General features: G+C 58.9%; 1 protein-coding gene across 1 annotated transcript in view; it reads right to left on the reverse strand.

Moving 5' to 3' along the window:
- Window positions 1-7,107, reverse strand: part of coq4 (coenzyme Q4 homolog (S. cerevisiae)) — a 31,793-nt gene extending 24,686 nt beyond the window's left edge. The window contains exons 1-4 of the mRNA XM_041194247.1: window positions 6,946-7,107; window positions 6,706-6,852; window positions 3,501-3,597; window positions 2,214-2,316 (exon numbers count right to left, since the gene is read on the reverse strand). Of these exons, the coding sequence (XP_041050181.1) occupies window positions 2,214-2,316; window positions 3,501-3,597; window positions 6,706-6,852; window positions 6,946-7,078 (480 nt within the window). The 5' untranslated portion in view covers window positions 7,079-7,107. The remainder of the gene's footprint in view (window positions 1-2,213; window positions 2,317-3,500; window positions 3,598-6,705; window positions 6,853-6,945) is intronic.
- Window positions 7,108-12,826: the final 5,719 nt, after the last annotated feature.

Here is a 12,826-nt window from a genome sequence, read left to right on the forward strand (position 1 = left end):
TCTCCAGTTTCCACATGCGATGGACCCAGAATTCTTCTCTCAGAGGGTTATTGTACCCTGGAATTCCCTTTCTCAGGCAGCAGTGTAGGCTGAGTCATTGAATATATTCAAGGCTGAATTATACAGATTGTTGCTCCACAACGGAAATCAAAGATTATGGAAGACAGGCAGAAAAGTGGAGTTGAGGCCGCAATCAGAACAACCATGATCTCATTGAATGGCAGAGCAGGCTCGAGGAGCTGAATGACCTATTCCTACTCCTATACCTTATGATCTTTATCATTCCTCAGAACGCGATCCAGCACTGATTCCTTCCTTGTTGGGCTGGACGTTGATCAAGAAAGTTTTCTTGTCCACATTTCAGGAATTCCTCCCCTTTTTACACTTTACACTGTTACTATCCCAGTTTATATTAAGATAATTGATGCCCCTCATTATCATTACTCTGTAGTTCTTCCATCTTACAAAACATTCCCCCAAAAGACTCCCTACTGGGTCTGACCCACAGGTGGGCAACACTCCCTTATAGATGTTTAACTATTAAAATCCAGTAATATTACCCAAGGCAAACTGCTGTAGCCTTAATAAAGGCATACCACATGACCTCTTAAACTCTCTTCCATTCTGCTGTGGAAATCCAAGAAGTCAGAACAAAACAGTCCCAGACTTTTCTGACTTGACTGGATAGCTGATTCAAACTGCATCTTCTTCTAGCCTAGAGCTGTTTCCAGGAGACCTTCCTCACACAGCCAACAGCCAACCCCCCAAACACTCCACAGTACTCTAAAGTACCTTTTCCCCCTTTCATCTCAGGTTCCATTGTTCTCGCACCTCTTTGAAACTTAAATCCTTCCAAATGTAAAATCTTTCATGTTTCTGTTTTGTCTCTGCTTTCGGGTCAATAAAATGTAATATATCTTCTTCTGTTTACCCATGGAACTCCTGCAAGATGCAAAAATGTTTCTTCACACCTGACTTCCCTTTGATATTTAAACATTTCTCAATTTATCCAAAAATGCAAGACTTAGATCCAACCTATTTACTTCTACCTCAAACCCACCATACTATCTCATTACAAATGCACACCTAACACCTCTATCTTTTCATGTTTTAAACCTTCCAGACAACCTGTCTCTAGTGACTTTTTCCCAGCTTAATCAAATCATTTACACATACACAGCCTTCTTCACAGGATAACACAATACTCCCCCAAAATATAAAAAAAAATCCATTCTCACTATACCATTGCTTTCCAGTTACATAATTGTTTCATTCATCGATACCTGCCACCCCTCCTCTTCCATCTTCCCTATATTTTATGAATGGTTTGTCCCCAGGAATATTAAAAATCTCAATCCTCCCCTTTTTATTTATTCTTTCATGGGACGTGGGTGTCGCTGACAAGGCCAACATTTTTTGCCCATCCCTAATTGCCCTTGAACTGAGTGGCTTGCTAGGCCATTTCAGAGGGCAGCTAAGAATGAACCACATTGCTGTGGATCTGGAGTCACATGTAGACCAGACCAGGTAAGGATGGCAGATTTCCTTCCCTAAAGGACATTACTTGTCTAGCTTTATATTCCAGATTTATTAATTGAATTTTAAATTCGACCAGCTGCCATGTTTCCACAGTATTACCCTGGGTCTCTCAATTACTAGTCCAGTGACAATACCACTATGTCACCATCTCCCTCTATCTTTGAGCTAGTTCTATTATTGCCACTAAATCAAAGTCCAATGTGACGACTTGTGCCTGCAGCTCATCATCCGTGCTGCAGGAATTTATACATATTCACATCAACCCCATTTCAGGCTGCCTCACATTTGCCACTGTCTGATCCCTCCTATTTCTGAACTATTCTGTTTGCCTCTCCCAGTATTCTGATCATCTCGTTTCTCCAATCGAATGTTTCTTCCTGCTGCCCAGATTAAACTCTCCCCCATTCTCTCTATGACATACAGGACTGAAACGATTAAACAAATAACATCCTTCAGTGAAACTTGCCCTGTGCGGTACAGAAGTACAGCAATGACTCAATGTCTATGCTCCCTGAATATTTGAAGCAAGCATTCACAAGGCAAGTCTGCCTTTGTTTTACAAAAACGGTTATTCAGCTAAAGCTGGTGATGGCGACTGACTAGTGCAAGATACTGCAGTATTCTCTCGCTTTGCCAGGTATGATTGGCACAGGTCAGCAAAACTTCACACTCACATTAACATCAAGGAAGCGAACGTACTCTCTGCCAAATGTTCCTTCAGGTAACTCTCTCAGGCTGGCCAAATCCAATGTGGATGTACTGATCCGAGGCCTCTCCCTACAAGCAAGAACACCAGGGACATAGTGAAATCCTGACCTTGGGAACAGAGTGAGCAGCACGGACTGATGGCGATACACTGTGCTGTCACAGACCCAGTTACCCAGTTTCCCCTCCCCTCAATCAATGTGAATATACACAGCTCCCCTGTTCCCCAGATCCAATTTCCAAATCTGCTTCCTTATACATTCTCTCTCCTCTCTGTGTTGAAATCCAGAATAACCCTTCTCTGACCAGTTTAGAGAATTTCTAACTGTGGGACCTCTCACCTCCATCTCCAATGTACAGGCTTAAAAAAGCCAAGCTGCTGTCACCCAATCCACTGCTTCCTGATGTGCCTTATCATCTCCCTCAACCCCTTCGTCCACTGTGTCCTGCTCTCTGGCCCTATACCTTATCTGCTGTCCTGCCCTTTGACCCCTGTACCTCGCTCACTGTGCCCTGCCCTCTGACCCCTGTACCTCACCCACTGTCCTGCCCTCTGACCCCATCTACCTCACCCACCGGGTCCTGCCCTCTGACCCCTGTACCTCACCCTCCGGGTCCTGCTCTCTGATCCCTGTACCTCACCCACTGTCATGCCCTCTGACCCCTGTACCTCACCCACTGTCCTGCCCTCTGATCCCTGTACCTTGCTCACCATGCCCTGCCCTCTGACCCATATACCTCACCCACTGTTCTGCCCTCTGAACCCATGTACCTCACCCACCGGGTTCTGCCCTCTGACCCCGGTACCTCACCTTCCGGGTCCAGCTCTCTGATCCCTGTACCTCACCCACTGTCCTGCCCTCTGACCCCTGTACCTCACCCACTGTCCTGCCCTCTGATCCCTGTACCTCGTTCACCATGTCCTGCCCTCTGACCCATATACCTCACCCACTGTTCTGCCCTCTTAACCCTGTACCTCACCCGCTGTTCTGCCTTCTGACCCATTTACCTCAACCTCTGTCCTGACCTCTGACCCCGGTACCTCACCCACTGTCCTGCCCTCTGACCCCTGTACCTCACCCACTGGATCCTGCCCTCTGGTTCCTATCCTTTATTCAAGCTCTGCATTCTCAGCACCTCCTGCTTTCATTTCAGCTCTGCAGTTTTTCACAGTTGCAAAGAGTAAATAAAAGCACCATCTCCTTTTACCAGCTCTCCCCACCTTTACCTCAGGATGAGTATTCAGCTGCACTTACTGCAGAATCTGGTTTCCCTCAGGATGGTTTTGCATCCTGTCCCTCAGTTTTTGGATTGCTAGCAGTCCTGTGGTTTCTCCCAGAACAGCTACCATATCTACAACAAGAGAAGAGACCAAACTGAATAACTGATCTGGATTACAAAATGTCTTCCCATCAGCTGTTCTACACAATAAAACTCTTCCTGCAATCCTTTCAGGCAAGTCCCACTCCAAGGCTTGAGCACAAAAATCCAGGCACAAAAATGCAGGACTGCGGGAGTGCTGCACTGTCAGAGGTGCTGTCTTTCAGAGGAGATGTTAAACTGACATCCTATCCGCCTACTCAGGTGGATGTAAAGGATCCCATGGCGCTATTTCAAAGAACAGCCAGGGAGTTGTCCCCATGATCCTGCCTAATATTTATCCCTCAATCAAATTCATAAACAGATTATCTGATCATTATCACATTATTCTTTATGGGATCTTGCTGTGTGTAAATTGGCTGTCGCATTTCCTGCATTACAACAGTGATTATAAAAGTACTGTAATACGCTTTGAGACATGCCCTGATTATGAAAAGCACTTTATAAATGTAAATCTTTCTTTTTAAAAAGGTTAAGGTGATCTGGCTTATTAGCTTGTGGAGATAAAATTCCACTCTTCAGGTGAAGTGACAAGACCGAACCAAACTGAAGGGTTCATGTCCCTGGGACACAGGTGAGGGAGTGAAGGAAAAGGAAAGGTGGGGAGAACTGTATCACCCAAAAAGGAATCAAATTATGGGTCAAGTTACATCGGAAGACAGAGAAGGTGACAGTGTAATACAGTCAAGAGACAATTAGATAGGGTACCTACAAGAGATACTGGATTGAGGGGTATGGGGAGAGGGTGGGATGGGTGGTGTTAATTCTTTGGGGTATTATCCCCTGCAGTTTTGTATATTTTTTCAGTGGCCATTCCTGACACGTCAGGGTGGACAGAGTATGTTAATTTTTTATTATTCATTCCTGGGACGTGGGTGTTATGATAGAGTCAGCATTTGTTGTCCAACCCCAAATGTCCTTGAAAAGATGAATCCAAGTTCAAACCTGATGCTCCTCACAGGCAGAATCAAGGCATGTCCATTCCCCTCGGTGATTGGCAACACACCTCCCCACCCCCACCTCCCCCTCCCCACCAACACCGCCCCACCCCCAACCCCCACCCCCACCAACACCCTCCCCCTCCCCACCCCACCAACACCTCCCCACCCCCACCGCCAACACCCCACACCCACCACCACCCCCCCATCACCACTCCCATCACCACACCTCCCCACCCCCCAACACCTCCCCCTCCCCACCCCCAACACCTCCCCACGCTCACCAACACCTCCCAACCCCCAACCCCCACCCCCCCCTCCCCACCAACACCTCCCCCTCCCCACCCCACCAACACCTCCCCACCTCCCCCTCCCCACCCCACCAACACCTCCCCACCCCCATCACCCCACACCCACCAACACCTCCCCACCACCACCCCCCCACACCCACCAACACCTCCCCACCACCACCCCCCCACACCCCCCAACACCTCCCCCCTCCCCACCCCACCAACACCTCCCCACCACCACCTCCCCACCACCACCCCCATCACCCCACCCCCACCTCCCCACCACCACCCCCATCACCCCACCCCCACCAACACCTCCCCACCCCCCAACACCTCCCCCTCCCCACCAACACCTCCCCCTCCGCACCAACACCTCCCCACCCCCACCATCCCACACCCACCAACACCTCCCCACCCCCACCCCTACCAACACTTCCTCACCCCCACCCCCAGCTCCCCCTCCCCACCCCCGCCAACATCTCTCCACCCCCGCCAACACCTCTCCACCACCGCAAACGCACCACCCGACCACACCACCCCATGAATGCAGCGTCAGTCTGACCCCTCACCCCAGTGAATGCAGTGTCAGGCAGACCCCTCACCCAGTGAATGCAGGGTCAGGCTGACCCCTCACCCAGTGAATGCACGGTCAGGCTGACCCCTCATCCAGTGAATGCAAGGTCAGGCTGACCCCTCACCCCAGTGAATACGGGGTCAGGCTGACCCCTCACCCCAGTGAATGTGGGGTCAGGCTGACCCCTCACCCCAGTGAATGCAGTGTCAGTCTGACACTCACCCCAGTGAATGCAGGGTCAGGCTGACCCCTTACCCCAGTGAATGCAGGATCAGGCTGATCCCTCAACCCAGTGAATACAGGGTCAGGCTGACCCCTCACCCCAGTGAATTCAGGGTCAGGCTGACCCCTCATCCCAGTGAATGCAGCGTCAGTCTGACTCTCACCCCAGTGATGCAGCATTAGTCTGACCCTCAACCCAGTGAATGCAGGGTCAGGCTGACCCCTCAACCCAGTGAATGCAACGTCATTCTGACCCTCACCCCAGTGAATGCAGGGTCAGGCTGACCCCTCACCCCAGTGAATGCAGGGTCAGGCTGACCCCTCACCCCAGTGAATGCAGGGTCAGGCTGACCCCTCACCCCAGTGAATGCAGGGTCAGGCTGACCCCTCACCCCAGTGAATGCAGCGTCAGTCTGACCCTCACAATAGTGAATGCAGGGTCAGGCTGACCCCTCACCACAGTGATTGCAGGGTCAGGCTGACCCCTCACCCCAATGAATGCAGCATCAGTCTGACCCTCACCCCAATGAATGCAGGGTCAGGCTGACCCCTCAACCCAGTGAATGCAGCGTCAGTCTGACCCTCACCATAGTGAATGCAGGGTCAGGCTGACCCCTCACCCCAATGAATGCAGCGTCAGTCTGACCCTCACCCCAATGAATGCAGCGTCAGTCTGACACTCACCCCAGTGAATGCAGGGTCAGGCTGACCCCTCACCCCAGTGAATGCAGCGTCAGGCTGACCCCTCACCCCAGTGAATGCAGCGTCAGGCTGACCCCTCACCCCAATGAATGCAGCGTCAGTCTGACCCTCACCCCAATGAATGCAGGGTCAGGCTGACCCCTCACCCCAGTGAATGCAGCGTCAGTCTGACCCTCACCAGAGTGAATGCAGCGTCAGTCTGACCCTCACCCCAGTGAATGCAGGGTCAGGCTGACCCCTCACCCCAGTGAATGCAGCGTCAGGCTGACCCCTCACCCCAGTGAATGCAGGATCAATTTGACCCCACAGTGGGTGAGAGGCGGGGGATTGCCTCCAGCTGCCCTGGCTGTCTCACCGTGCCGGTATGGGTTGTATAAAGCCATGAGAGCGGATCCTGAGGCTAGCAGCAATTTCTGGAGCGGGCTGGTGTGGATGTGGCTCTGAATCGGGCGGTTACCGGTGTCCTGAGCAGCGGCCTCTGCGTTCGCCTCCTCCCCGGGGCCTGGAAAATACAAAGTCCGGTCAGTGGAGCGGTTAGAGTGGCGGCGACGGCCTCATGATGGGCGAAGTGTGCACGGGGCCCCGGCTCACTTACCGGCTGAGAGCGCGGCTCCGGGCCGCACAGAAGCTGCCCTCAGGCCCGGGTCGGGTCTCCCGCCGCCGCCGCCTCGGAGACCCCGCAGGGCCCAGGCCCGGGACCCGAACCCGCTCCTCAGCAGCGTCGCCATAGCAGCCTCTGGACGGCGGCTCCACACAGACACATCAACCGGAACTCGAACTACGCCCGGCGCCGCCCACTCCCGCTGCCCAGCCCCTGTCCCAGTGACAGTGCCAGTGCCCAGCCCCTGTCCCAGTGCCCAGCCCCTGCCGCTGTCCCAGTGCCCAGACCCTATCCCAGTCCCAGTGCCAGTGCCCAGCCCCTGTCCCAGTGCCCAGTCCCTGTCACAATCCCAGTGCCCAGCCCCTGTCCCGGTGCCAGTGCCCAGCCCCTGTCCCAGTGCCAGTGCCCATCCCCTGTGCCAGTGCCCAGTCCCTGTGCCAGTGCCAGTGCCAAGCCCCTGTGCCAGTGCCCAGCCCCTGTGCCAGTGCCCAGTCCCAGTGCCCAGCCCCTGTCCCAGTGCCCAGCCCCTGTCCCAGTGCCAGTGCCCAGCCCCTGTCCCAGTGCCAGTGCCCAGCCCCTGTCCCAGTGCCAGTGCCCAGCCCCTGTCCCAGTGCCAGTGCCCAGCCCCTGTCCCAGTGCCCAGCTCCTGTCCCTGTCCCAGTGCCAGTGCCCAGCCCCTGTCCCTGTCCCAGTGCCCAGCCCCTGTCCCTGTCCCAGTGCCCAGCCCCTGTCTCTGTCCCAGTGCCCAGCCCCTGTCCCTGTCCCAGTGCCCAGCGCCTGTCCCAGTGCCCAGCGCCTGTCCCAGTGCCCAGCCCCTGTCCCAGTCCCAGTGCCCAGCCCCTGTCCCTGTCCCAGTGCCCAGCCCCTGTCCCTGTCCCTGTCCCAGTCCCAGTGCCCAGCCCCTGTCCCCGTCCCTGTCCCAGTGCCCAGCCCCTGTCCCTGTCCCAGTGCCCAGCTCCTGTCCCTGTCCCAGTGCCCAGCTCCTGTCCCTGTCCCAGTGCCCAGCTCCTGTCCCTGTCCCAGTGCCCAGCCCCTGTCCCTGTCCCAGTCCCAGTGCCCAGCCCCTGTCCCTGACCCAGTACCCAGCTCCTGTCCCTGACCCAGTACCCAGCTCCTGTCCCTGACCCAATACCCAGCTCCTGTCCCTGTCCCAGTCCCAATGCCCAGCCCCTGTCCCTGTCCCAGTCCCAATGCCCAGCCCCTGTCCCTGTCCCAGTCCCAATGCCCAGCGCCTGTTCCTGTCCCAGTCCCAATGCCCAGCCCCTGTCCCTGTCCCAGTTCCAATGCCCAGCCCCTATCCCTGTCCCAGTGCCCAGCCCCTGTCCCTGTCCCTGTCCCAGTCCCAGTGCCCAGCCCCTGTCCCAGTCCCAGTCCCAGTTCCCAGCCCCTATCCCTGTCCCAGTCCCAGTCCCAGTGCCCAGCCCCTGCCCCTGTCCGAGTCCCAGTCCCAGTGCCCAGCCCCTGTCCCTGTCCCAGTCCCAGTGCCCAGCCCCTGTCCCAGTCCCAGTGCCCAGCCCCTGTCCCAGACCCAGTGCCCAGCTCCTGCCCCGTCCCAGTGCCCAGCTCCTGTCCCTGTCGCAGTGCCCAGCCCCTGTCCCAGTGCCCAGCCCCTGTCCAAGTCCCAGTGCCCAGTCCCTGTCCAAGTCCCAGTGCCCAGTCCCTGTACCAGTGCCCAGTGCCCAGCTCCAGTCCCAGTGCCCACCTCCAGTCCCAGTGCCCAGTCCCTGTACCAGTGCCCAGCTCCAGTCCCAGTGCCCAGCTCCAGTCCCAGTGCCCAGCCCCGTCCCAGTCCCAGTCCCAGTGCCCAGCCCCTGTCCCAGTCCCAGTCCCAGTGCCCAGCCCCTGTCCCTGTCCCAGTGCCCAGCACCTGTCCCTGTCTCAGTGCCCAGCTCCTGTCCCAGTGCCCTGACCCAGCCCCTGTCCCAGTGCCCAGCCCATGTCCCAGTCCCACTGCCCAGTGCTCATCCCTGTCCCTGTCGCACTTCCCAGTGCCCAGCCCATGTCCCAGCCCCACTGCCAGTGCTCAGCCCATGTCCCAGTCCCACTGCAGTGCCCAACCCCTGTGCCAGTGCCCAGCCCCTGTCCCAGTCCCAGTGCCCAGCCCCTGTCCCAGTCCCAGTGCCCAGCCCCTGTCCCAGTCTCACTGCCCAGTGCCCAGCCCCTGTGCCAGTGCCCAACTCCTGTCCCAGTCCCAGTGCTCAGCCCCTGTCCCAGTGCCCAGCCCCTGTCCCTGTCTGACGGCCCAGTGCCCAGCCCATGCCCCAGTCCTACTGCCCAGTGCCCAGCCCAATTACCAGTCCAACTGCCCAGTGCCCAGCCCCTGTGCCAGTGCCCTTCCCCTGTCCCAGTGCCCTGTGCCCAACCCCTGTCCCAGTGTCATGTGTCCAGCCGCATCCCAGTGCCCAGCCCCTGTCCCAGTGCCCAGCCCCTGTCCAAGTCCCAGTGCCCAGTCCCTGTCCAAGTCCCAGTGCCCAGTCCCTGTACCAGTGCCCAGTGCCCAGCTCCAGTCCCAGTGCCCACCTCCAGTCCCAGTGCCCAGTCCCTGTACCAGTGCCCAGCTCCAGTCCCAGTGCCCAGCTCCAGTCCCAGTGCCCAGCCCCGTCCCAGTCCCAGTCCCAGTGCCCAGCCCCTGTCCCAGTCCCAGTCCCAGTGCCCAGCCCCTGTCCCTGTCCCAGTGCCCAGCACCTGTCCCTGTCTCAGTGCCCAGCTCCTGTCCCAGTGCCCTGACCCAGCCCCTGTCCCAGTGCCCAGCCCATGTCCCAGTCCCACTGCCCAGTGCTCATCCCTGTCCCTGTCGCACTTCCCAGTGCCCAGCCCATGTCCCAGCCCCACTGCCAGTGCTCAGCCCATGTCCCAGTCCCACTGCAGTGCCCAACCCCTGTGCCAGTGCCCAGCCCCTGTCCCAGTCCCAGTGCCCAGCCCCTGTCCCAGTCCCAGTGCCCAGCCCCTGTCCCAGTCTCACTGCCCAGTGCCCAGCCCCTGTGCCAGTGCCCAACTCCTGTCCCAGTCCCAGTGCTCAGCCCCTGTCCCAGTGCCCAGCCCCTGTCCCTGTCTGACGGCCCAGTGCCCAGCCCATGCCCCAGTCCTACTGCCCAGTGCCCAGCCCAATTACCAGTCCAACTGCCCAGTGCCCAGCCCCTGTGCCAGTGCCCTTCCCCTGTCCCAGTGCCCTGTGCCCAACCCCTGTCCCAGTGTCATGTGTCCAGCCGCATCCCAGTGCCCAGCCCCTGTCCCAGTGCCCAGCCCATGTCCGAGTACCAGTGCCCAGCCGCTGTCCCAGTCCCTCTATCCAGTGCCCAGCCCCTGTCCCTGTCCAACTGCCCAATGCCCAGCCCCTGTCCCTGTCCCAGTGGCCAGCCTCGTCCCCGTGCCCAGCCCCTGTCCCACTCCCAGTGCCCAGCCCCTGTCCCAGTCCCACTGCCCAGAGCGCAGCCCCTGTACCAGTGAACAGCCCCTGTCCCTGTCCTACTGCCCAGTGCCCTGTCCCTGTGCCCTGACCCAGCCCCTGTCCCGGTGCCCAGCCCCTGTCCCACTGCCCAGCCCCTGTACCTTTCCCAGGACCTAGCCGATGTCCCAGTCCCAGTGCCCAGCCCCTGTCCCAGTCCCACTGCCAATTGCCCAGCCCCTGTCCCAGTGCCCAGCCCCTGTCCCAGTCACACTGCCCAGTGCCCAGCCCCTGTGCCGGTCCCACTGCCCAGAGCCCAGCCCCTGTCCCAGTGCACAGCCCCTGTCCCTGTCCTACTGCCCAGTGCCCTGTCCCTGTCCCAGTGCCCTGACCCAGCCCCTGTCTCGGTGCCCAGCCACTGTCCCACTGCCCAGCCCCTGTACATTTCCCAGGTCCTAGCCGATGTCCCAGTCCCAGTGGCCAGCCCCTGTCCCAGTCCCACTGCCAACAGCCCAGCCCATGTCCCAGTGCCCAGACCCTGTGCCAGTCCCACTGCCCAGTGCCCAGCCCCTGTACCAGTCCCACTGCCCAGTGCCCAGCCCCTGTCCCTGTCCCAGTGTCCAGCCCCTGTCCCTGTCCCAGTGTCCAGCCCCTGTCCCTGTCCCAGTGTCCAGCCCCTGTCCCTGTCCCAGTGTCCAGCCCCTGTCCCTGTCCCAGTGTCCAGCCCCTGTCCCTGTCCCAGTGTCCAGCCCCTGTCCCTGTCCCAGTGTCCAGCCCCTGTCCCTGTCCCAGTGTCCAGCCCCTGTCCCTGTCCCAGTGTCCAGCCCCTGTCCCTGTCCCAGTGTCCAGCCCCTGTCCCTGTCCCAGTGTCCAGCCCCTGTCCCTGTCCCAGTGTCCAGCCCCTGTCCCTGTCCCAGTGTCCAGCCCCTGTCCCTGTCCCAGTGTCCAGCCCCTGTCCCTGTCCCAGTGTCCAGCCCCTGTCCCTGTCCCAGTGTCCAGCCCCTGTCCCTGTCCCAGTGCCCAGCCCCTGTCCCTGTCCCAGTGCCCAGCCCCTGTCCCAGTCCCAGTGCCCAGCTCCTGTCGCAGTGCCCTGACTCAGCCCCTGTCCCAGTCCCCAGCCCTGTCCCTGTCCCACTGCCCAGCCCATTTCCCTGTCCCACGGCCTAGTGCCCTGTCCCAGTCCCAGTGCCCAGCCCCTGTCCCAGTCCCAGTGCCCAGCCCCTGTCCCTGTCCCAGTGCCCAGCCCCTGTCCCTGTCCCAGTGCTCAGCCCCTGTCCCTGTGCCAGTGCCCAGCCCCTGTCCCACTGCCCAGCCTCTGTCCCTGTCCTGGTCCCAGTCGCAGTGCCCAGCCCCTGTCCCATTCCCAGTGCCCAGCCCCTCTGCCAGTGCCCAGCCCCTGTCCCAGTGCCCAGCCCCTGTCCTTGTCCCACTGCCCAGTGCCTAGCCCATATCCCAGTCCCACCGCCCAGTGCCCAGCCCATGTCCCAGTCCCACTGCCCTGCCGCTCTCCCAGTCTTAGTGCCCAACCCCTATCCCAGTCCCACTGCCCAGCCCCTGTGCCAGGGCCCAGCCCCTGTCCCAGTGTCCTGTGCCCAGCCCCTGTCCCACTGCCCAGCCTTGGTCCCATTGCCCAGCCCCTGTCCCACTGCCCAGTGCCCAGCCCTGTCCTAGTCCCAGTGCCCAGCCACTGTCCCAGTCCCACTGCCCAGTGCCTAGCCCATATCCCAGTCCCACTGCCCAGTGCCCAGCCCATGTCCCAGTCCCACTGCCCTGCTGCTCTCCCAGTCCCAGTGCCCAACCCCTATCCCAGTCCCACTGCCCAGCCCCTGTGCCAGTGCCCAGCCCCTGTCCCAGTGTCCTGTGCCCAGCCCCTGTCCCACTGCCCAGCCCCTGTCCCACTACCCAGCCTTGGTCCCATTGCCCAGCCCCTGTCCCACTGCCCAGTGCCCACCCCTGTCCCTGTCCCATTGCCCAGTGCCCTGCCCATGTCCCAGTGCCCTGCCCCTGTCCCAGTCCCACTACCCAGTGCCCAGCCCCTGTCCTCGTCCAACTGCCCAGTGCCCAGCCCCTGTCCCTGTCCAACTGCCCAGCCCCTGTCCCTGTCCCAGTGCCCAGGCACGTCCCAGTGCCCGCCCCTGTCCCAGTCACAGTGCCCCGCCCCTGTCCCTATATCGATCTATGTAAAGGGTGAGGGTTACAGCCGTATAGAGCACTGTGAAGGGTGAGGGTTACAGCCTTATAGAGCTTTGTAAAGTGTGAGGGTTACAGCTGTCTAGAGCTCTGCTAAGGGTGAGGGTAACAGCTGTATAGAGCTCTTCTAAGAGTGAGAGTTACGGCTGTCTCGACCTCTGTGAAGGCTGAGGCTTATAGCTGTATAGAGCTCTGCGAAGGGTCATGGTTACAGCTGTATCGAGGGGGTTACAGCTGTATAGAGCTCTGTAAAGGGTGAGGGTTACAGCTGTATAGATCTCTGTAAAGGGTGAGGGTTAC

This window comes from Carcharodon carcharias, chromosome 8 (assembly GCF_017639515.1).
Source record: "Carcharodon carcharias isolate sCarCar2 chromosome 8, sCarCar2.pri, whole genome shotgun sequence".
Taxonomy (NCBI): domain Eukaryota; kingdom Metazoa; phylum Chordata; class Chondrichthyes; order Lamniformes; family Lamnidae; genus Carcharodon; species Carcharodon carcharias.